At 38.0% G+C, this 22,944-nt stretch overlaps 1 protein-coding gene across 2 annotated transcripts in view; it reads left to right on the plus strand.

Moving 5' to 3' along the window:
• Positions 1–22,944, plus strand: part of OXA1L (OXA1L mitochondrial inner membrane protein) — a 229,417-nt gene that overhangs the window by 140,689 nt on the left and 65,784 nt on the right. Inside the window, exons 1-4 of one of the 2 annotated variants that reach the window (XM_070100617.1) lie at positions 1,420–1,560; positions 5,620–5,802; positions 13,993–14,200; positions 18,266–18,454. In XM_070100617.1, the coding sequence (XP_069956718.1) occupies positions 1,453–1,560; positions 5,620–5,802; positions 13,993–14,200; positions 18,266–18,454 (688 nt within the window). In that variant the 5' untranslated portion in view covers positions 1,420–1,452. Of the gene's footprint in view, positions 1–1,419; positions 1,561–5,619; positions 5,803–13,992; positions 14,201–18,265; positions 18,455–22,944 lie in introns of those variants that run through there. The other variant, XM_070100618.1, reaches the window with a different exon arrangement.

A 22,944-nucleotide genomic window follows, 5' to 3' on the forward strand; every position in this document is an offset into this window, starting at 1 on the left:
TCAGTGAAATGGGTACCTGGGAGTTATTCGACTGGTGTGGGTCGCATCCTGGGACAATGACCTAATATGCCCGAAATGCTCAGCATAACAAGGGGCTTTCTGTATAGTAGTATGTCATTGATGTCAGCTAGGCCTGTATACCTTGTACATGTACCTGTAGTAAAAATATATTATTATTATTATTATTATTATTATTATTATTATTATTATTATTATAAAGATACCCAAATATATTGCACAAGTCTCATTAATTCACCAAACGAACTACTCAGTCAAAATGATGATAAACTCCACTACAGGCAGCACACTCCACCTATATTCAAAACTCTAAACCTACTCACCATACAAAGCATCCAAACTTATTATTGTACCTACTTCATACATAGAACACTTAACTGGGATATAAACCCTCCTCTCAAACGTCTCGTTACCAACCTCAACAGAACACATGACCATTACCCAAGGCACAGATCACTCTGATATTCCTCGTGTCCATCTCACACTATGCAAAAGCTCAATGCACATAAAAGGCCCAAAAATCTGGAATTCACTACCTGTGAATATAAAAGGAACACTGTCTGTTTATAAATTCAAGTCTCTTCTTAAAAATCACTTACCCACAACCAAATAAATACTGAATAATTGTATCATAAATGTTTAACCTGTGACCCAATCAAACTTTGTCATTTTTAATTACATTACCTAACAAAATACTCCATTCTACTGAATGCTCCCCCTCAAGGAAGGTTCCTTGATGCTGGTGAGGGGCTCTTGATCTAGGGAACTGGATCTGTGCTCCAGTTCCCTGAGTTAAACCTGAATACCTTCCATCCCTCCCCCAAGCACTGTATAATCCTATGGGTTTAGTGCTTCCCCCTTGATTATAATAATAATAATAATACTGAATGCTCAACAACATAGTAAATTACAATATGACCTGTCTTTGAAATACTCATTTGTGCTTAATTGTTATTTGTTTACAATAATGTTTACCACTGAATATATCATTGCTTAGTTAATCTTAAGTTAATTTTAAGCTCTGCATACAAGGGACTTTGGTATGTTACACTTAACCACTGTATTTCCTTGTACTTCTATGTATCATGTTCAAATAAATAAATAAATAAATAAATAAAATGGAGGTTTACCAAACCTATCCTCTAAGTTAATTTGACGTACCCACGTATATATATATATTTTTTTTTTTACAAAATAGAAATACCAATTTGCTTGTGATAATAAGGCAGGTAGTCGTTGGATTATTCATTGTAATCATTGCTTAGTTAATCTTAAGTTAATTTTAAGCCAGCCCGTAATGCTATGCATAGTATAAGTGGCTTTGGCATGCTGCTCTTATCTGTATTTTTTTGTACCTCTGTATATGTGCTCAAATTGTTAATAAATAAAAAATAAAAAAATAAATTAAGCTTGTAGTGCTGTGCCATAACAAACATGGCGGCAGCAGTACGTGGGTCGCCCGGCACTCGCTGCTTTATACATTACCTTAATTCTTCTTCTGGAGTTCGGCACCTTGTCAGAGGACACGCAAATGCATATAATGCAAGTAGAGTTGAAGTTAATTACATGTTATAGCACCATTTTACTGTTCCGGTGTTGTTTACGGTGTTTTATTGTTGGAGGCAGACACTGATATTTTGTGTTTTACTGTTTCAATGTTACACTGCAGCGCTGTATGACCCTAGTGGGTTTAGCGCTTAGTTATGACTGTAATAATAATAAATATTACATTCTAAGTTGATAGTGTCCTCAGCTTACACACTGAGGGTCCGTTGCTTCATCCCCGGCCAGGTGGACCTGTTGTCCCTGTTCACCTAGCAGTAAGTAGGTACCTGGGTGTTACTCACCTTATACCCTGCTGTTATTGTTCACCTAGCAGTAAGTAGGTACCTGGGTGTTACTCACCTTATACCCTGCTGTTATTGTTCACCTAGCAGTAAGTAGGTACCTGGGTGTTAGAAGACTGTTGTGGGACTTTGGTTATCCCGGGTGGCTAACCATCTGGGTTGACTGAAAAAGAAAGTTATCCAGTATTGTGTGTGCTCAAGTGTTTTTCATTATGCCTTATTCATCAATTCTTCGGTATTGTACTTGGGCAAGACACCTGATTGTTAGGTGACAGTTGTGGGGTTGCATTCTTGGGAAGATAATTCAAGGACCTCAGTAGAGATAAACCAGACAATCAAATGACAAGTATCTTTGTTGGGTTATCCTGGGTTATTAATCCTCTGGGTTAATTATCTAGAATAGAGAATCATGTTTTTTGTCAACATGGGCTACTGGAAGTCAAGGTGCTAGTTATTAAATATGGTGAAGGACTTATGCTAGATCAACCAGGCTGTAATGGATGTGTGAAGTATTGGGCTGCTAGCAGCAACAGCCTCATTGACCAGGCAAGCATTAGACAAACCTGATCCAGGTCTGGGATGTTGGAGTAGGAAAACTTGAAATCAAAGGTCTGTATCAAATGTCTGGAATGGAATATAATTTTAGAAAGAAATGTGGCTGATGCCTAGCATAGATTATTTAGGTTCCCCCCCCCCTGCATAGATTATTTAGGTTTTTCCCCCTGCATAGATTTTATTTGGATTATTATCCCCTGGAAGGCTAGTATCCCATGATAACCTAAGAAAGTTGAGCAATAGGACTTACTGTACTCCCAATCGAGTCCCTTGTAGGTTGTTTCCCAGGACGCAGCCCACATGGTTAAGACTATTGTTTCACTTACAAGCATCTATGTTAAGCCTATTTGAAAAGTATAGTGCATGGATATGGAGAGTATATAAAGGAAGTCCAGAAATCAGGGCATTCTTGAAGGTGGTAGTGGTTGAATAGGTATCCATTTGTAATTAGATAACAGGGGCAGCAAATGTTAGGAAACCTGCCCAAAATGTCTTGCGTCATACAGCGTACAACTTCAGGTCTCCTTGTTTATGAACTGAGTGAGCCAGCTACTGGGCTACAAGATTCTTGCCCAGTACATGCATCAAAGATTTCGATTACATTTCACCAAAAATACTCACACTTAGGAGAGAAACCTCATGATGAATGTACAGTCCATCCTGGACCATTAGTAAGTCACAACTTCACTCCACTTGTGACTTGACACTGGTCCAAGAAGGATGGAAATGTCATCATAAGGTTCCTCTCAGTGTGCAGGTTTTTGGTGACCTGTTCCAGACACAGTATTGTGACTTTTTAATCATTATTATTGCATTAAGGGGCAAGCACTATAGCCTTAAGAGTTGTACAGTGCCTGGGGAATGGAAAGCAGTCAGGTTTGATCAGAGAAATGGGAGAGTAGCTCTAATTTCTTAAATCAGAACCTTCACCAGCATGTTGGCCATACCTGTCTTCAGGAAAATTGGTGAAAAAATATTTCTGCTAGTCTACTGCAGATTTCGAGCTACTTCCTGTCCTAGAACCAACCAAAATCGTTTCACTTTCAGTAGTACAGTATATCTTCTCTTTTAAGAATTGATACAGGAAACAGCTAGTGAAACTATAAAAACCATCCTAGAAAAAAACCCTCCAAGTTGCTATTTTAAACTTTTTTCATCGTGTACCACTTAAGGTACAATTATTTTTATAAACAGTGCACACTCATTGCACAGACTCATTCTTGTACTTAGGCCAAAATTTACCACTCGACAGCTTATCTGAATGAGCTGAGCTCATGAAGTAGATCTACATGACAGACCCTGGGGCCAAAAATGTACAAGTACAGTGGACCCCCGCATAACGATCACCTCCGAATGCGACCAATTATGTAAATGTATTTATGTAAGTGCGTTTGTACGTGTATGTTTGGGGGTCTGAAATGGACTAATCTACTTCACAATATTCCTTATGGGAACAAATTCGGTCAGTACTGGCACCTGAACATACTTCTGGAGTGAAAAAATATCGTTAACTGGGGGTCCACTGTATGTGAATTAGTGAAAGGGTTAAGTACCTATATTTAAGGTGGTATTTGTTTAACATTTATTCCACTTTCAATTTTTCACTTTTTTACCCATTTTCAGTGTACAGTGGACCCTCGTTTTTCGTAATTCGTTCCAGGTGTGTGTGACTAATGATGAAATTGACGATTTGCGAAACCATTTTCCCCGTAAGAAATAATGTAAATCCAATTAATTCGTTTCAGACCAAAAGTATTAAAAAAAATTTTTTTTTTTTACATGAAATGTAGATTTACATACACAGAAAACAATGAGACATGAAGGATAAAACAGTAATAACATCACACTTACCTTTATTGAAGACTTGCTGGTGTATGAATAAAATATGACATTTATCCATCACAGTTCATCTAATATGATATAATAAACAATATTAATAACATACAAACATGATACACGTATATACTCTAGAATGAATAAAAAATGTCATTAAGTACATCACAAGTGGTGGTGTGTTTTGTTGTTAGGTGTATGAGGGCCACTGAGAGCATAAGCCATACATATTAGTGGTGGAGGTGGCGGTGTTGTCAGTACCCCTATATAACTCCAACAACATTGGAAGAGTTAGGCTCGTGCTGTCCTTTTTCTATCGATTAATTGCTTAACTTACTTCACTCATGAAATCGTAATGACACGATTGCAAACAAACCATACCACAAGTTGGGTTTGAACCCTCGGTCAGAGAGTCTGAGATCCAGACCGTCGCATTAGCCACTGGGCCAGCTAGCTTCAATAAGATTTATCCATCTAGATATATTTCTACACCATAGGAAGGTTAGCATGGGCACCACTGTGACCACAAATGCAAGTTTTTACAGATGAATCTGACTGCGGGTTCAAACCCCACCCTTGGTATGGTTTGTTTAACTTGCTACACTGTTAATGCTACACTTTATTGCTAGCTGGCGCTGTGGCCTTTATCGACTCGTGCTGCTTTAGTATTGTAGAATCACTGAAGAAGGTACATTCTCCCCTCTCTCTCTTCCTCCTCCACTTTGGTACTTTGCTATGAGTTTTTTCTTGAATTCTATCGTGTTTCTCACCTTCTTTACCAAAGGCCTGGCACCAGGAGCTTTCTTTGGGGCCATGGTGGCTTATTTAGCAGTTGCAAGCACTAAAACGAATGGAATATTACGTAAAGTATTGTATGAACGCGTTGGATCATCCTCAGCTGCTGATAAACAATGGCACACTAACTGTGAATAGTGTGTGGGGCCGCTCAGGGCCCTACATACACGTCTGGGACGAACGACTATTTGCGAGTCGAAAGACAATTCACGAGTCAATATTTTGACGAAAAAATGTTATGGTTTTCGAAAATTACGACTAACAGTGTTTACGAAAAATGAGGGTCTACTGTACATATATATACATGTATTACAGTTGTTCATTAACTTAAGCTTATACTCATTATTTTACTTTACCTACTCTCGCCTACTGTATCTCATACACTTCAGTATAATTAATATTAGAGGACTTGTGAAGTCTTAGATATTGCATCAGGTGTATTTTGTGTTTTATTTTGGTTAATGCAAACATTTAATGTTTAGTTAAATACAGTATGCCATATCATGCCTTTGAGTTCTAGAAATTATTGGGTACAAAGTTTTTGATTGTTGATAAAGTGAATGTTTCACAGGTTGGTTACTGGTTTCCTACGTCAAGTTATCATTCTGGTGCAACATCTCAAAGAAGCAGATGGACACACTGTGGAGGTTCATCAAAGCTATTGGTGGGACAATTAACTGTACTTCAACTGCCATCACAACTAAGCAGAACCAGCCTCCGTCATAACAGCTCAGCCAGCAGTATATTACATAAGGTAAATTACTGGCCTACAACCTTTGGTATACCTTTGATGAGCTCTGAGAGTTATTTTACTCCCAGAGCCTGATCTTTGGCTAGGCTCACAAAAAGAACAAAGATTTTTTTGTAATTGAATAAATGTACGTATTGCGCTTGATAAACCTCATTTTTCCACCAGTAGCCATCTCTGTCAATTATTTGGCATACCTTGAATTATTGGTTGTCCAATGTTATTTTGCAGATGCAGTGAAATCTTGATTCAGCGAACTAATAGGGAAGAGGAAGCATCCACTAATGCCAGTTCTCAGTTAATTTTGAATTATGAGATTGCATGCCTATGTAACAGTAATGGACAGCTTGAGAGTTTGGGAATACAGTATTATCCATTTAATCCAAAATAATTTTATCAAGCAGAACATAACGATAATGGACAGTTCTTGATTCAGTGAACTTTGTCCACTTTTTCCAGCTGTCTGGTCACAGATTTTTCTCCTTTAAATCTAAAATTCATGGCAGCTTGTAGTATTTTGCAGAATTTACAGGAATCCAAAATGTCCATGATGAAAATATACGTATGTAGGATACTGTACATCAAACCCTCGAGTCACACAATCATAGCTCTCATGTTCAATAGTCTGCTATTTAAATTTACATTTTTATTTCCAATAGTAACATGCCATTACCAGTAATTGATACTGAAGCAGAATTCATTTCCATTAGTTGCATGCATTTCCATTAACTCTTTCATGGTTTCCCATGTACATCTACATCATTGATACCAGTGTGTTGCTCATGTAAATCTTTATCATCCTGCCCTCAGATATGCTGTGATTGGTAAATTTGAGCCAGACATGAGAAAATGTGTGTGCAGTTTGTGTGCACTGCATAAAAAGATCCTGCTCCATGCAGTGCATAATGGGAACAGCAAATCTTTGACCCTGTGTTTGGGTTAAAATATCGACTGAGCTGGTTTCTAAGGTGGTTTTATGGCTTTATTGGCTGCTTCTTGGTGACATTTAATAGAGTGAAAGACATGCTAGTGAAATGCAAATTATTTTAGTCATTTTCAGACTGAAAGTGGCCAAATCATCAATCATACATAAGCCACATATAGACCGAAACTTATGACTAAATTTCAGTGTGGTTAGTGCGTTTGCTCTCCCTCTGTGGGCATCTAGCTCTCTTGCAGTGCTCCCCTTCCTTTGTTTTTGTTTTTGACTTGCTCGTCATCCTTATTTCCCACTTCTACCACTACCACTACTACTACCTCTTCTTCTTCTACTACTACTACAACTACTGATGAAATTAAGACACATGTGCGGCGTCTGGTTGTCTTTGTTGTGGACATTTCGCCATCCAGTGGCTGGCTGGATGGCGAAACGTCTACGATGGGGATGCCCGGGTGTTGTGCATGTGTCTAAATTTCATCTTGTCGGTATTATATACAGTTCTTGTACTACTACTACTACTATTACTATTACTATTACTATTACTACTACTATTACTACTACTACTACTACTACTACTACTACTACTACTACTACTACTACTACTACTACTACTACTACTACTACTACTACTACTAATACTACTTATACTAATAATACTACTACCACCACCTCCACCTCTTCCTGCCTTTATATAACCGTCCTGCTCCACCTCTGTTAGTGTGACTTTGTCAATGGTCCAAGTCGGACCGAAACGTCGTCGTAAGCTTCTCTCTTTTATGTGCGGGTTATTTGTGTATCGTTCCAGTCACGGTATTGTGCCTTTTTGTTACTTATGAAATGTTATAAGTTTGTCTATGTGAGGGTAATTATTTGTATGTTGTTCCAGCCATGGTATTGTGCCTTTGTATTTATTGATCATTCATGGTTATGTTTTATTAAGCAAAATATAGGGTAAAACTTTGGGTTTTCTGTGATATTAGTGAACAGAGGACAGGTTGCTTTAGTGGCTGAAATGCGTACAGTGTTTATTTTGGACTTTTTAATTTTTTTTTTACTTTTATGTAAACTGGCCAAATTACTGAATTCTGTGCACTTCATTGGATAGTTCTGATAGTTGAATGGGCAGCTTCCTTCGTCGAATCAATAAAACAGAAGGCTGATAGAAAAATTGTCAGTAATTGGGTGTGTGGCGAATGTGCATAGTATAAAAAAAAATCCTGCCCCGTATGGTGCATGATGGGAAAAACAAAACGTTGACCATGTAGATGGTTTAAAATAGTGATTTTGAGGTGTTTTTTCAGATGGTTTTTGTTTTATTGGCTATTTCTTGGTAACATTTGATAGTGGAAAACATGCTACTGAAATAAAGATTATTTTGATTGGTTTTAGGACCGATAGCAGCTTGAAATTAAGTTCAAAGTAGCAGAAATATTTGATTTTTGCCATTGTGTATTCCTGAGGGTGGGTAAGTTCTCCTTCAGCTTCCAGTCTGTTTCATGGTTTTTTAATAGGTCTGATTCAATTTTTTGGACTCTATACACCATGGCCAATCTTTCTTGGTTATAGAATAAATCTATTTTTGTTTGACCAAAAATTCAAAATGGTAGGCAAGTGTAATACAGCCTCTCCTCACTTAACAACGGGGTTTCATTCCTAAGAGTAGATTGGTGAGCAAATTGGTTGTTAAGCGAAGAGCATAATGTACTGTAGTGAGTCTGTGTCGCCCGTCTTTAGATATTTTTTAATATCACCTTTGCACCATTTATAACATTCTAAGTATTTTTTAAATGTTTATACAGGAGTGTACTGTATACTGTAATAAACAGAATACATACAGAAAATCAGCTCTAATGTACATTACAGTAGTCCTCCCAAATTCGCAAGGGTTATGTTCCAAGAACACCCATGAATTTGGAAAAACCGTGAATTCTGGTCACGGTTAAAAAAATGCCTATAAATGCCTATTTTTATAGTTTAACCCTTAAACTGTCCAAACGTAGATCTATGTTCACGCGCATAGTTGCTCCGAATGTAGATCAACTTTTTTTTTTATGTGCTTTCAAATGGAGAAAATAAAGGTAGGAGTGCTACGCACATAAATGTAGATCTGCGTTTGGACAGTTTAGGGGTTAAACTCTAAATATGCCCCCAAAACACTTTAATTTAATTTCAAACTCAGCTTCATACATCACCCTTAAAAAGAGAGAAAGAATGTAAAGATAAACCCATATACAGTACAGCCTCTCCTCGCTTAATGACGGGGTTCCATTCCTAAGACCATGTTGTTAAATGAATTCGTCGCTAAGCGAGGAGCATACTATAATGGTAGTGGGTTAGTGTCAGCCATCCTTGATATTGTTTTAATGTCATCTTTGCACCATTTATAACATTTCTGATATACACCTACCATCCGACTTATGACCTGCTCGACTTACGACCACTCGACTTACGACCGTGTATTTTATGCCAAATTTCTGGGAAATAAACAACTATTTGTGTTGTACACAGTGTTTATCCTAAACCTTACAGTATAAAACACAGTACTAACAACATAAAAAGTAAAGTAAAAGATGAATTACCAAAATAAAACAATAAAATAGTCATTACAAAAATGTTTTGTTGATATTCAGTATTAAAGTTTGACTTACGACCATTTCGACTTACGACCGGTTTCTCGGAACCGAACTCGGCCGTAAGTCGGATGGTAGGTGTATTTTTAAATGTTTATACAGTAGTATACTGTATATTGAAATAAACAGAATAGAGGAAATCACCTCTAATATACACTATTTAGGTATAAATGCTGGTCAGAGCGCCCGTCGTAAGTCCGAGGCATCGGTAAACAGGTACAGTAAGGCCTCGCTTTTCGGCATTTCACCTTACGGCGTTCCGCTAATACGGCGATTTCAAATTATGACCGAACCTTTTTATACCGCAAGCAGTCAAATATGGCGCGCGCCATCCGGTTTGTTTACATTCTCCATGAGCACATCTCTCTATTATGTAATAATCACTCTTGGGCACATAAAATGTCTAATTTTACATCAATATTGACATTCATTAATTCATCTATGATATTTTCTTGAAAATTATATAAGAAACAGGTTACATAGCATATAAACATGCTGTTTATATGCTATGGAGGTGTGGTTGCTGGGTGGAGGGAAAACATTACATAATTCTAATAATAATCACCCTTGGGCACATTAAATGTCTTATTTTACATTAATATTGACATTTTCATTAATCCATCTATGATATTTTCTTCAAAATTGTATAAGAAACATGTTACATAGCATATAAACATTTTGTTTATATACTATGGAGTTGTGGTAGCCAGGCAGAGGGAAAACATTGCATCACTCCCCTTAACCCTTTGAGGGTTTCGGCCGTACTAGTACGGCTTACGACCCAGGGTTTTTGATGTACTAGTACGCCTAAATTCTAGCGCCCTCAAATCTAGTGGGAGAAAGCTGGTAGGCCTACATATGAAAGAATGGGTCTATGTGGTCAGTGTGCACAGTATAAAAAAATCCTGCAGCACACAGTGCATAATGAGAAAAAACTTTGACCGTTTTTTTGGAATAAAGCAGCGACTTTGCACTGTATTTTTGTATGGTATTTATTGTTGTATTCTAGCTTTCTTGGTCTCATTTTATAGAATGGAAGACATATTACAGAAATTGAGATGATTTTGACTGGTTTTACAATGAAAAGTACCTTGAAATTGAGCTCAAAGTAGCAGAAAGGTTTGATTTTTACCAAAGTTCAAAAGTAAACAAATCATGCCAAGCGTCCAATACACGTCAACTGGTGAGTCTAATATTCTTTCGCAAGTGTGCCAATATTATTTATACCATTTTTTACACTAATGCAGTAGTCTGCATAACAGTAAATCTATTTTTTGTGAGAATAAAAATTCGAAGTGGAAAGCAAAAGAATGTAAGAGGGGCCTTGAGACGTGACTAATGAACAGAGGAAATGTCATTTTAGTGCCAGGAATGTCTTTATTGTTTATTCTGGACCCTATTCGGAAATTGGCATCTTTTGAAATTTGTGTGAAATTGGCAAAATTGCTATATTCTGACCACTGTACTAGATAGTTGAAATTGGTAAATGGGTGGTTTCTTGCACTCATTCGATAGAAAAAATGGAGTTCTAGCGAAATATTAATGTTTTTTGTCGACTAGTACAGTGGAACTGGCCGAAAATGGGGCTCAAAGTGGGCAAAATCACCGATGCGTAAACATCGCCGAGACCACTAACTTCGCGAGAGCATAATTCCGTAAGTTTTCCATCAAATTTCATACTTTTGGTGTCATTATGATTGGGAAAAGATTCTCTATTTTTTCATAAGAAAAAATTATTTTTTTTTTTAAATTTGGCCGACCCTGAGAACGAGTCTCGGAGAGGGCCTGTCGACCCTCAAAGGGTTAATGCATAACGTTTTTGTTTACAATTCTTGGCATGAATTATTCATTACTTCTCCCTTTGTTTATGATGGCATCTAAAGGTAGTTGTTAGAAATGATTAAACTCAGTGAACATGGTATGTCGATGGTAATAATATGGCTTTGGACCGCTATGTAGGTAGGTGTAGGTATGTAGCCCAGGCGGACTACATCCCTACATTATTATTATAACTGATAATTATACGTATGTGTACCTGTACCTAAGTATGCCTTTACTCAAGGCGTCATTTCTTCTAAAAATAACGTTACATGAGAATGGGAGTGTTTCTCTTTATTTATTCTACTAGATCAACGTGGAGACAACTTGTACACAATGTAAAGTGACCAAAGCCAGACGCGTTCATCTGGTTTGTTTACATTGTGTGTGGGCGGGGTTGGGTCGGGAGGGCTGCCCTTCCTGGATACCCATACTTTCCAACCTGACCATACAAATAAAACTCACCTCTCACCCTACATCAAGACTACAGATATTTTAAGGTAATTACTGAATGTACTGTGTATGTATTTTATCGCACTGGGGAGCTTGAATTAAATGTAGTATATTACGTGTGGGTGGGGTGGGCTAACCTGGCTGGCTACCATACCTCCCAAACCTGACTTCATGCAAGTTAAACTCGCCTCTCGCCCTACATTAAGACTACAAATATTTTAAGGTAAGTAATGGGGGTACTGTGTGTGTATTTTACTTTTTATTGTTTTTAATGCCTAGTTCTATTGCTAACATAATATATGCTAGTGTAAACTTGTTACATGCCATTTATTTGCATTTATAAGTGGAAAAAAATGGTGTTCTGCTTTCTGGCAGTAGTCTGGAACCTAACATGCCAAACAAGTGGGGCCCTACTGTACGTCGCAAAGTGAGGAGGGGCTGTACTATACTGCTATGTCTCCCGCAGTGCTAGAATGTAAAATACCAATGTTGCCCACATATGTGCTGTAATTCATGCAAGCCAGTTTTCTTTGTTATACTGCATGCCTGTGATAAAGCTTAATTGATAAATTATGCACAATAAGTGGAGAATTATCACTTATTCACTGATGGAAAGCACTTCACTGCTTTTCTTAGGCTTTAAACAAGTGCCTCGATTACTACTTTTGTCCTTTGGTGTCATTATTAAGCAAAATTAAGGCTTATTTTTGGGCCACCGGTAAACTCTGAATAACTGAAGCTGCGGAAACTAAATTCACTTATATGGGAGGTATTGAAACCTTGGAAAGTTTCCAGACTGAATCAAAAGAGACGTAAGGATGTAAGCAGACTGAGAGAAAGAAAATGACTCCAGCCAAGAGCTTTGGGCCATGATAGCGAATCAAGAGCTTTATAAACAAATTTTTATTTATAACTTGAAATAGCTGTTTTAGCAAATCGCTGTAAACCGAGGCCCTACTGTAATTGAAAAGCACCGTATTAGCGAAGTTCTCAAAAGTGAGCTCTATAATAACGAGGTACGCTTTTACTGTACAGCTTCTCCTCTCTCTGCGATGTACTCGTTTACCGATGCCTCGGACTTACGATGGGCTCTCTGACCAGTGTTAATACCTAAATAATGCATATTAGAGCTGATTTCCTCTATTCTGTTTATTTCAATATACAGTACACTACTGTATAAACATTTAAAAATACACCAGAAATGTTATAAATGGTGCAAAGATGACATTTAACCCTTTCAGGGTTTCGGCCGTACTAGTACGGCTTACGCACCAAGGTTTTTGATGTACTAATACGCCTAAATTCTAGCACCCTCAAATCTAGTGAGAGAAAGCTGGTAGGCCTACATATGAAAGAATGGGTCTATGTGGTCAGTGTGTGCAGTATAAAAAAAAAACCTGCAGCATACAGTGCGTAATGAGAAAAAAAAAACTGACCTTGTTTTTGGAATAAAACAGCTACTTTGCACTGTACAGTGAACCCCCGGTTTACGATATTATTTCATTCCAGAAGTATGTTCAGGTGCCAGTACTGACCGAATTTGTTCCCATAAGGAATATTGTGAATTAGATTAGTCCATTTCAGACCCCCAAACATACAAATACAAATGCACTTACATAAATACACTTACATAATGGGTCACATTGGGAGCTGATCGTAAACCGGGGGTCCACTGTATTTTTGTATGGTATTTATTGTTGTATTCTAGTTTTCCTCGTCTCATTTTATAGAATGGAAGACATATTACAAAAATTGAGATGATTTTGATTGGTTTTACAAAGTAAACTACCTTGAAATTGCGCTCAAAGTAGCAGAAATGTTCGATTTTTACCAAAGCTCAAAAGTAAACAAATCATGCTATGCGTCCAATACACGTCAACTGGTGAGTCTAATATTCTTTCACAAGTGCGCTGATAATATTTATACCATTTCTACACCAATGCAGTAGTCTGCATAACAGTAAATCTTCTATTTTTTTGTGAGAATAAAAATTCAAAGTGGAAAGCAAAAGAATGTAAGAGGGGCATGGGGATGTGACTAATGAACAGAGGAAATGTTATTTTAGTGCCAGGAATGTCTTTCTTGTTTATTCTGGACCCTATTCGGAAACTGGCATCTTTTGAAATTTGTGTGAAATTGGCAAAATTGCTAAATTCTGACCACTGTACTGGATAGTTGATAGTCTCTGAGAGGGCCTGTCGACCCTGAAAGGGTTAAACAATGGTTGACACACTCGCTACCATTATAGTATGCTTCTCACTTAGCGACGAATTCATTTAACAACGTGGTCTTAGGAACAGAACTCAGTCGTTAAGTGAGGAGAGGCTGTATTCATAATTATCTTGTTCTTTTCAGATATTCTTTGTGAAGGCAGCATCTCCTCTCCCTGATGAAGAAATTGTTGATTCTAATGGTGTAAAGGCAGATTCATTGGATGCAACTACTTATTCTGTATATAATACAGCAGCCCCTGTTAACTCTGTCACTGATGATACCTCAGCAGCTGCTTTTCAGTCAGTAGCAGATGCTGGTGAAAGTGTTGCAGCATCACAGAACACCATAGGTTAGTTGACAAGTTATTTAAAAAAAAAAATTCAAATGGTAAAATATGACACTGCAGGGGAGCCCTTCTTTACAGCATTTTGCTAATGCAGTGGTTTTCATTTATACCCATTCTTCATTTAATCAACCTTCCTACAGTAAATATATTCACCATTTGCAATAAGCTAAGGATGAAAATGTTTTAATGTAAGTAATGTGTGTACTGTATATGCCCTTTTTAGGTCTAACTCTGTTGCTCAATATGAGAGTGTGAACATGTCATGCTTCTGTATATGCATTTGAAAGTAAAAAAAAAAAAAAAAAGACTAAGTTTCACTCTATAGCGATTTTCACTTTACAGCAGTAGCCCGGAACCTAACTTGCTATATGAGCAGGGCCTGTATTTATGATTATCTTTTTATAACTATAGGAACAGGAGAATCTTTTAAATAGTTTTAAATAGTAGTAGATTGTAATACATACAGTACATCATAATGTAAATTGTTCCATTGTAATAGCAAATTTCATTGTTTAAATAGTACTAAATTGTAGTACATCATATTGTAAATTGTTTTAAATTGTTACATTGTAATACTGTAATCTTTATTAACTAATTCAATAGTGAAATAATTCTCTGCTAGACTTAGTATTCTTAAGTTAATCTTTAAGTTTGCCTGAAATGCTCTGCATACAAAGAGGCTTTTGGTATGTACACCCAGCTATTATATTCCTCTGTACAACCATGTAATTTGTTAAAATAAAAATCTTAAAGGTGATGGCACCAAAAATGCAAAATTTGATGGAAAGAAACTCAGATTTGGTCAGAGAGCATTTTACACAATAGCAATTTTGCCCACTTTAAGGCCTATTTTAGGCCAATTCCAGTGGCCAAACCAATTCTCATCTATTTCATCTTCCATACTATCCATTGATTGCAAAAAAAAAAAAAAAAAAAAATGTACAGTTGTATCTGGATGAGAACTTGGGCAAAATATGCAGCATTTTGTAGGTGGCTAAGTATCTGTCACAGTGAGTTACTTTGTTTATGTATCCTGACCAGATACACAAAGGGTGTGATAAAAGAGAAATAGGTAGCTTATGAGAGGTTTTTACAAAGAAGTGATACAAGAAGGGCAGTGTATGTGGAGAGTAAAGGAAAGGTGGAGAGAGTGGTGAGAGAGTGCAAATGATAGAGTGGGAGAGGCACTGTCAACAAATTTTGCTGAGAAGAAAAAATTTTGGAGTGAGATAAACAGGTTAAGAAACCCTAGGGATTGAATGGATTTGTCAGTAAAAACAGATTAGGGGAGTTAGTAGATTGGGAGCTGGAGGTATTGGGTAGATAGTGGGAATATTTTGAGGAACTTTTAAATGTTGATGAAGAAAGGGAGGCAGTAATCTCATGCACTGGTCAAAGAGGTATAACATCTTTTAAGAGTGAAGAAGAGCAGGATGTGAGTTTGGGGGAGGTGCATGAAACATTACGTAGAATGAAAGAGGATAAAGCAGCTGGAACTGTCGGGATCGTGACAGAAATGTTAAAAGCAGGGGAAGGGGGGATATAATGTTGGAGTGGTTGGTATTTTTGTTTGAGAAATTTATGAAAGAAGGGAAGGTACCTAGGGATTGGCAGAGAGAATGTATAGTTCCTTTATATAAGAGGAAGGGGGACAATGGAGAATGTAAAAATTATAGGGGAATAAGTTTACTGAGTATAACAGGTAAAGTGTATTGTAGGGTTATTATTGAAAGAATTAGAGGAAAGACAGAGAGCAGGATTGTAGATGAGCAAGGAGGTTTTAGAGTGGGTAAGGGATGTGTAGATTAAGTGTTTACATTGAAGCATATATGTGAGCAGTATTTAGATAAAGGTAGAGAAGTTTTCATTGCATTTATGGACTTACAAAAGGCATGTGATAGAGTGGATAGGGGAGCAATGTGGCAGATGTTGCAAGTGTATGGAATAGATAGTAAGTTACTAAATGCTGTAAAGAATTTCTATGAGGATAGTGAGGCTAAGGTTAGGGTGTATAGGAGAGAGGGAGATTACTTCCCATTAAGAGTAGGTCTTAGACAGGGATGTGTAATGTCACCATGCTTGTTTAATATATTTATAAATGAGGTTGTAAAAGAAGTAAATTCTAGGGTGTTGGGGAGAGGGGTGGGATTGAATTATGGGGAATCAAATACAAAATGGGAGTTGACACAGTTACTTTATGCTGATGATACTGTGCTTTTGGGAGATTAAAAAGAAAAGTTGCAAAGGTTAGTGGACAAGTTTGGGAGGGTGTGTAAAGGTAGAAAGGTGAAGGTGATCATGGATAAGAGTAAGGTGGTGAGTGTATCACATTGGATATCACATTGGAGAGAGGGAGTATTTAAGAAGTGAATTTATTATTTTTTTTATCACCACACTGGCCGATTCCCACCAAGGCAGGGTGGCCCGAAAAAGAAAAACTTTCACCATCATTCACTCCATCACTGTCTTGCCAGAAGGGTGCTTTACACTACAGTTTTTAAACTGCAACATTAACACCCCTCCTTCAGAGTGCAGGCACTGTACTTCCCATCTCCAGGACTCAAGTCCGGCCTGCCAGACTTGAAGTGAATGTCTTCAGATATTTGGGAGTTGAAGTGTCAGCAGATTGGTTTATGAAGGATGAGGTTAACCATAGAATTGATGAAGGAAAAAAGGTGAGTGGTGCAATAAGATATCTGTGGAGACAAGAAACATTATCCATGGAGGCAAAGAAGGGAATGTGTGAAAGTATAATGGTACCAACACTCTTATATGGGTGTGAAGCTTTGGTTGTAAGTGTTGCAGCGAGGAGGTGGCTGGAGGCAGTGGAGATGTCCTGTCTAAGGGCAATGTGTGGTGTAAACACTATGCAGAGAATTTGTAGTGTGGAAATTAGGAGGAGGTGTGGAGTTACTAAAAGTATTAGTCAGAGGGGTGATGAGGGGCTGTTGAGGTGGTTTGGTATGGAACAAAGTAGAATGATTTGGAGAGCATATAAATCTGTAGGGAAAGGAAGGCAGGGTAGGGGTCATCTTCAAAAAGGTTGGAGGGAGGGGGTAAAGGAGGTTTTGTGGGCGAGGGGCTTGGACTTCCAGCAAGAGTGCATGAGCGTGTTAGGAGTGAATGGAGATGAATGGTTTTTGGGACCCGATGAGCTGTTGGAGTGTGAGCAGGGTAATATTTTGTGAAGGGGTTCATGGAAACTGGTTAGCCGGACTTGTATCCTGGAAATGGGAAGTACAGTGCCTTCACTTTAACGGAGGGGTTTGGGATATTGGCAGTTTGGAGTGTTTATCTAAACTGTCATATCTGGGTGCCTCGGCAAAGACAATGATTATGTATGATTGATGGTGAAAGTGTTGAATGATATTGAAAGTTTTTTTTGCTTCTTTTTGGGTTTTTCTTTCTTTTTGGGCTTTTCTTTCTTTGTGGGTCACACTGCCTTGGTGGAAAATGGCCAGTGTGCTAAAGAAAGTAAAGAAGAATCTCTTGATGGTATGGCTGTGTTGCATGATTGTCAATGAGTAATGGAGATATATTCTATATTACAGTAATTTACATGAAGTTGGCAAACACTTGAAAATGTGGACTTAGGTTGTGAATTAGCTCCTGAAAGGAGAGGATGTTCCAGATGGTGTTGTGAGGACAACTGCATAATGAGTGTATAGTATTCAAAGAATTTTGGTGAAATGAATAAAAATCAGTTTACTGTATAACATTCTGCAGATTCACCAAAAAGCCACACTTGGGAGAGAAACCATATGATGATGGGTTTTTGGTGATTTGTTCCAGTCATGACACTGTAACTATATTTTCAAGTGCAGCTTCAGTTTACTAGGAGTACTACTTGAAAACATGAACTCTTCTATTCTGAGTGAGAATAGATGATGTACCCAACTTAAATTATTTCATGTTTTGGGTACCTCATTGCTTATTGTAAATGATGGATAGATAAAATGTCAAAATGTATTGAATACTGCTGTTATGCTATATGCATTGCTTTTTTAAATGTCTGTTATTCTTGTCCTTGTAAATGCTGTATAGTAACAAGCAATATTTTCTTTGCAGATTCAATAACATACATCCTTCCACCTCCGGTACCTCCTGAAGCTGTAGGGCCAGCTCTGAATGCACTTGGTGAACCTACTTTTGCTAGTCTTGGTTTAGGGGGCTGGAGCCCAGTTGGTATCGTCCAGAGCTCTCTTGAGTTTTTACATGTAACAGCTGATCTTCCTTGGTGGGGAGCTATTGCTTTAGGTAAGGACTGTGAATCTTGTAACAGTTTAGAGGAACTTTTCTTATTTTCTGAATTTTTCATTAGATACATGCATCTCTTGTTGAAGTACCATAGTTTCTGGCACATAAGGTACACCCCAGTTGTGGCACGCATGTTCTGGGAAAATTAAAAAAAAAAATGCAGTACTTGCTAGACCCAGTGAGTCGAAGGTGACCGGTAGGCCCATCACTACTGGCATAAACAAATATGACTGCACAAACTATGACGTTGTCAGAGGGGTGAGGGTTCTAGATAAACATCAAAACATTCAAGATAAAACTTTTATTTTTAACATTGTGGTACAAGCATAATATAACTTAATTAAACAGTTTTATGGAGAAAATCGGTCTTATCCCAACAAGCTCTGGCTTTTGCAGTCTGTCGTCTGCTCCACTGCCACCAACCACCAAAACTTTATAGATGGCTACTTGACAAATATTTACAACTGCTGAAGCTGGTTTTCTTATTACAAACCAGTAATATGTAAATTATTATTTATAATAATCACTAATTACTCTAAAATCTGGGAGACAATTTTTTAGAGGAGTGTTTGGAGTTTAGTTTACCTGTACTGCAGTACTGAAACCACCGCTTATCAGCAATCCAACACCTACCCTTGTTCAAGACCTTGAACAATTAAGGCACAGAGTGATCTTCCCAGAATTTTTGGGGGGAAAACTGCATGCCGTATATACCAGAAAGTAAGAGTAGTTACTGTTTATATGCACTTCCTGTTCAGTTTTTTGTCAGTTTGTTAAATTACATTGGCAACTGCTAAATTAGCTTGGCAGCAGGTTGATGTCGATAAAATGTAGTGGATGTAACTCATGTTACGTGATATTAGTCATTGCTTTTTCTGATTTTTGTCCTTTTCTGTCTATCCTTTCAAGTATGTACTGAGGTGTTAAACCCTTCAAGTGTTAGTCATGTTGATCTGTGCAATTGAGGTCAGTGTTGGTATCGTAGATCTACATATAAATTGCATGCTTTCAAATTTGGTGCGAGAGGTCTGGTAGGCGAAGGCATGAGAAAATGGGTCATTGCTGTGGGTGTGCACAGCATACAAAAAATCCCAGCTTGCACAATGCTTCATGGGAGACCCTATTAGTTCACTATGGCAAGCTGACAAGATACCATTTCTCCTAAATGGATTAACACGTTATTGTTTGACCAAAACACTTTTGACCCTGAGGTTAGATATTCAAGAATGGAGTTCTATGGACTCGAGAGGAAGTAATCAAAAGCAGCATGAGAAATGCTGAGAATAGTGTTGAAAGCCCTGATGACCTGCAACTCTACTTCTGGCCTCATTGCATCCTCGAAGTGTCCACAGCATAAGTGACAACTAACATTCTCTTGTTTGAGCACTGATGTGAGTAATAATAATGACAACAGTGGGGATTAGTTTGACTTTGTGGTCATTGCCTATGCTATGAGTGATTGTGAGGATAAATATTCACCTGTGAAGCATCAGCATATACATCAGTGCACATAGCCTGGTAGTGTGTCTGGGGCTATCCCAGGGGTTGTGGTAAATCACTAGTTATGAAGGTCCTGAAATTAGCATTGGTAGTGGTCCATGGCAGTGCTAGTGAAGCATGAATCAGGTGTTGGGACCAAGACACTGGTGGTGCCAGTGCCAGCCCTAGGAGGAAGCCATGATCCCCATTCCACACTCCCACTACCATTGGCTGCATCCACCCTACACACAACTACTATCACTAGCACCACAATGACCAGTTGCACAACTAAGGCCACAAATCTAGCAACCACCATAAAACTGTCTGCTATTGGCAGGAAGGTGCAACATTTGTGCCTAATCTTTACCGTTTTATGATACATAGCAGAATCTTGCCAAATTGTAGCTTGACCAAGGACTCAGATGAACTGAATTTCTTTGATTTCGTTGAACCATTAATGAAAGTAATAGCGATGCAAAAAAGTTGTTTCCAGTATGCAGTGTTAAACACACGTTTCAGTACAATCTCGACTTAAGCAATGGAAAGACACTACTGTGGCTCATATGTATTTGCCACAATTGTGCTTATGCCACATGTGTATAAGCACAATATTGAAGATGTTGGTTAACAGACCAACTAATATGCACTCCAGCATTCAATGATCCTTATCAACAAATATGTCTTGTCATTGCATACCTTACACTTTTTAGGCAAAAATAATCCTGACAGAAATGACATGCAAAATTAGGAATGTTTTTATGTACCTGAAAAATAAGTTCTTTAATCATTTCCAAAACCTTGTGATTGATGAGTCTTTATCCTTTTCAAAGCCACACTATCATTAAAACAATATTGTATGTACCCAGTTTGGTTTGTGTGACTGTGACAGTGGCTTGATATTGGATCTGATTGTGTACTCAGGAGGGAAAAACATTGGAAAATACCAGGAAGTTGTTAAGAATCTCTGGTGTTGTGAGGAAAATTGTGGAACAATATCATGGTAAAGGGCATATATTATTCACTGGTAACTGGTACACAAGCTCTTGCAAGTGACCATCATAGATCTATGTGGTATAGTGTCTTGAACACACAAACGTGTGCCGAAGTTTCAACACTAGCATTGGTGGAGGTGAAATGCAGGTGTTTTAGGCCAGTGGCATCATGATATAACAGTGACATGACAAATGTGATGTGACAGTGCTTACAAAAATCCATCCAAATAAAATAAGAAAGGTGAACAAGGAAACAAATAAATCCATTATTAAATCAACTAACATCATAGATTACACGAGTAACATGCATTTGGTTGACTATTGTGACATGAGGATTGGATGTGTTGATTATGTGAGAAATAGTTGCAAATGGTGAATAAACTATGTTTATCTTGTGGACAGTGCTATGCTGAATGCCTGCAATATATATCAGGTCAAGACTGGAAACAACAGATACAAGCCAACTTCCCATTGTCTGTTATCAGACAAATAATGCAGAAATACAAGGTTACAACTCCAGACCAACTCCTCTGTCACCATACTAATGACCAAATACCATCTCATTTGAGCCATGGTAATCCTTTTCCAACAGTACATCTTGCTACTGTCAAGAAATGGGCTCAAAAGGGATGCTATGTATTTGCTAACACTGTAAGATGACCTGCTAAACACACAGATACATAGTATGTGTGAGGAATGTAAAACCACTGTGTATGCAGCTGTGCCTCAAGGAGCTCTATATGCTGCAACTGTTCTAATAACATTACCAGTGTCCGTTATGCATGTATACATATGTTAGAACTGTAGAAAACTGAAATATATGGAAGTACAGTGGACTCTCGACCAACGATGGCATCGTCTAACGTTAAATCCGACTAGCGATACATTTTAACGCAAAAATTTTGCTTCAACTAGCGCTAAAAAAACTTGACCAACACGATTCGTTCCGTCTGAGACGCGTCCACTTGTGGCCAGTGTTTACAAGCCAGCCAGCCATCGCGGTCCCATCCAAATATACAATCAGAACATTTCATATTATCACAGTGTTTTTAGTGATTGCACCTGCAAAATAAGTCACCATGGGCCCCAAGAAATCTTCTAGTACCAACCCTACAGCAAAAAGGGTGAGAATTACTATGGATATGAAGAAAGAGATCATTGCTAAGTATGAAAGTGGAGTGCGTGTCTCCGAGCTGGCCAGGTTGTACACAAAACCCCAGTCAACCATCGCTGCTATTGTGGCCAAGAAAATGGCAATCAAAGAAGCTGTTCTTGCCAAAGGTGCAACTATGTTTTCGAAACTGAGATCACAAGTGATAGAAGATGTTGAGAGGCTGTTATTGGTGTGGATAAACGAAAAACAGATAGCAGGAGATAGCATCTCTCAAGCGATCATATGTGAAAAGGCTAGGAAGTTGCATGAGGATTTAATTAGAAAAATGCCTGCAACTAGTGGTGATGTGAGTGAATTTAAGGCCAGCAAAGGTTGGTTTGAGGGATTTAAGAATCGTAGTGGCATACATAGTGTGATAAGGCATGGTGAGGCTGCCAGTTTGGACCAAAAAGCAGCTGAAAAATATGTGCAGGAATTAAAGGAGTACATAGACAGTGAAGAATTGAAAAGTGAACAAGTGTTTAATTGTGACACTGACAATGTTGTCAAACACTTTAGGAACGTCATAAAGGAACGGGAGGTACAGGTCTCTGTGGAAAGATATGTTGTGCGACAGAGGTCCAGTGACTCTCAAGCTGGTCCTAGTGGCATTAAAAGAAGGGAAGTAACCCCGGAAAAGAACTTGACACCTCGAGTCCTAATGGAAGGAGATTCCCCTTCTAAACACTAACACCATCCACAGTCTCCCCTCCTCCCATCCCATCAATCATCACCAGATCTTCAATAAAGGTAAGTGTCATGTAATTGTACATGTCTTCTTCAGTTTGTGTGTATTAAAATTAATATTTCATGTGGTAAAAAAAAAATTTTTCAATACATTTGGGTGTCTTGCACGGATTAATTTG

The sequence above is a fragment of the Cherax quadricarinatus genome, chromosome 73, assembly GCF_038502225.1.
Source record: "Cherax quadricarinatus isolate ZL_2023a chromosome 73, ASM3850222v1, whole genome shotgun sequence".
In the NCBI taxonomy this organism is placed as follows: domain Eukaryota; kingdom Metazoa; phylum Arthropoda; class Malacostraca; order Decapoda; family Parastacidae; genus Cherax; species Cherax quadricarinatus.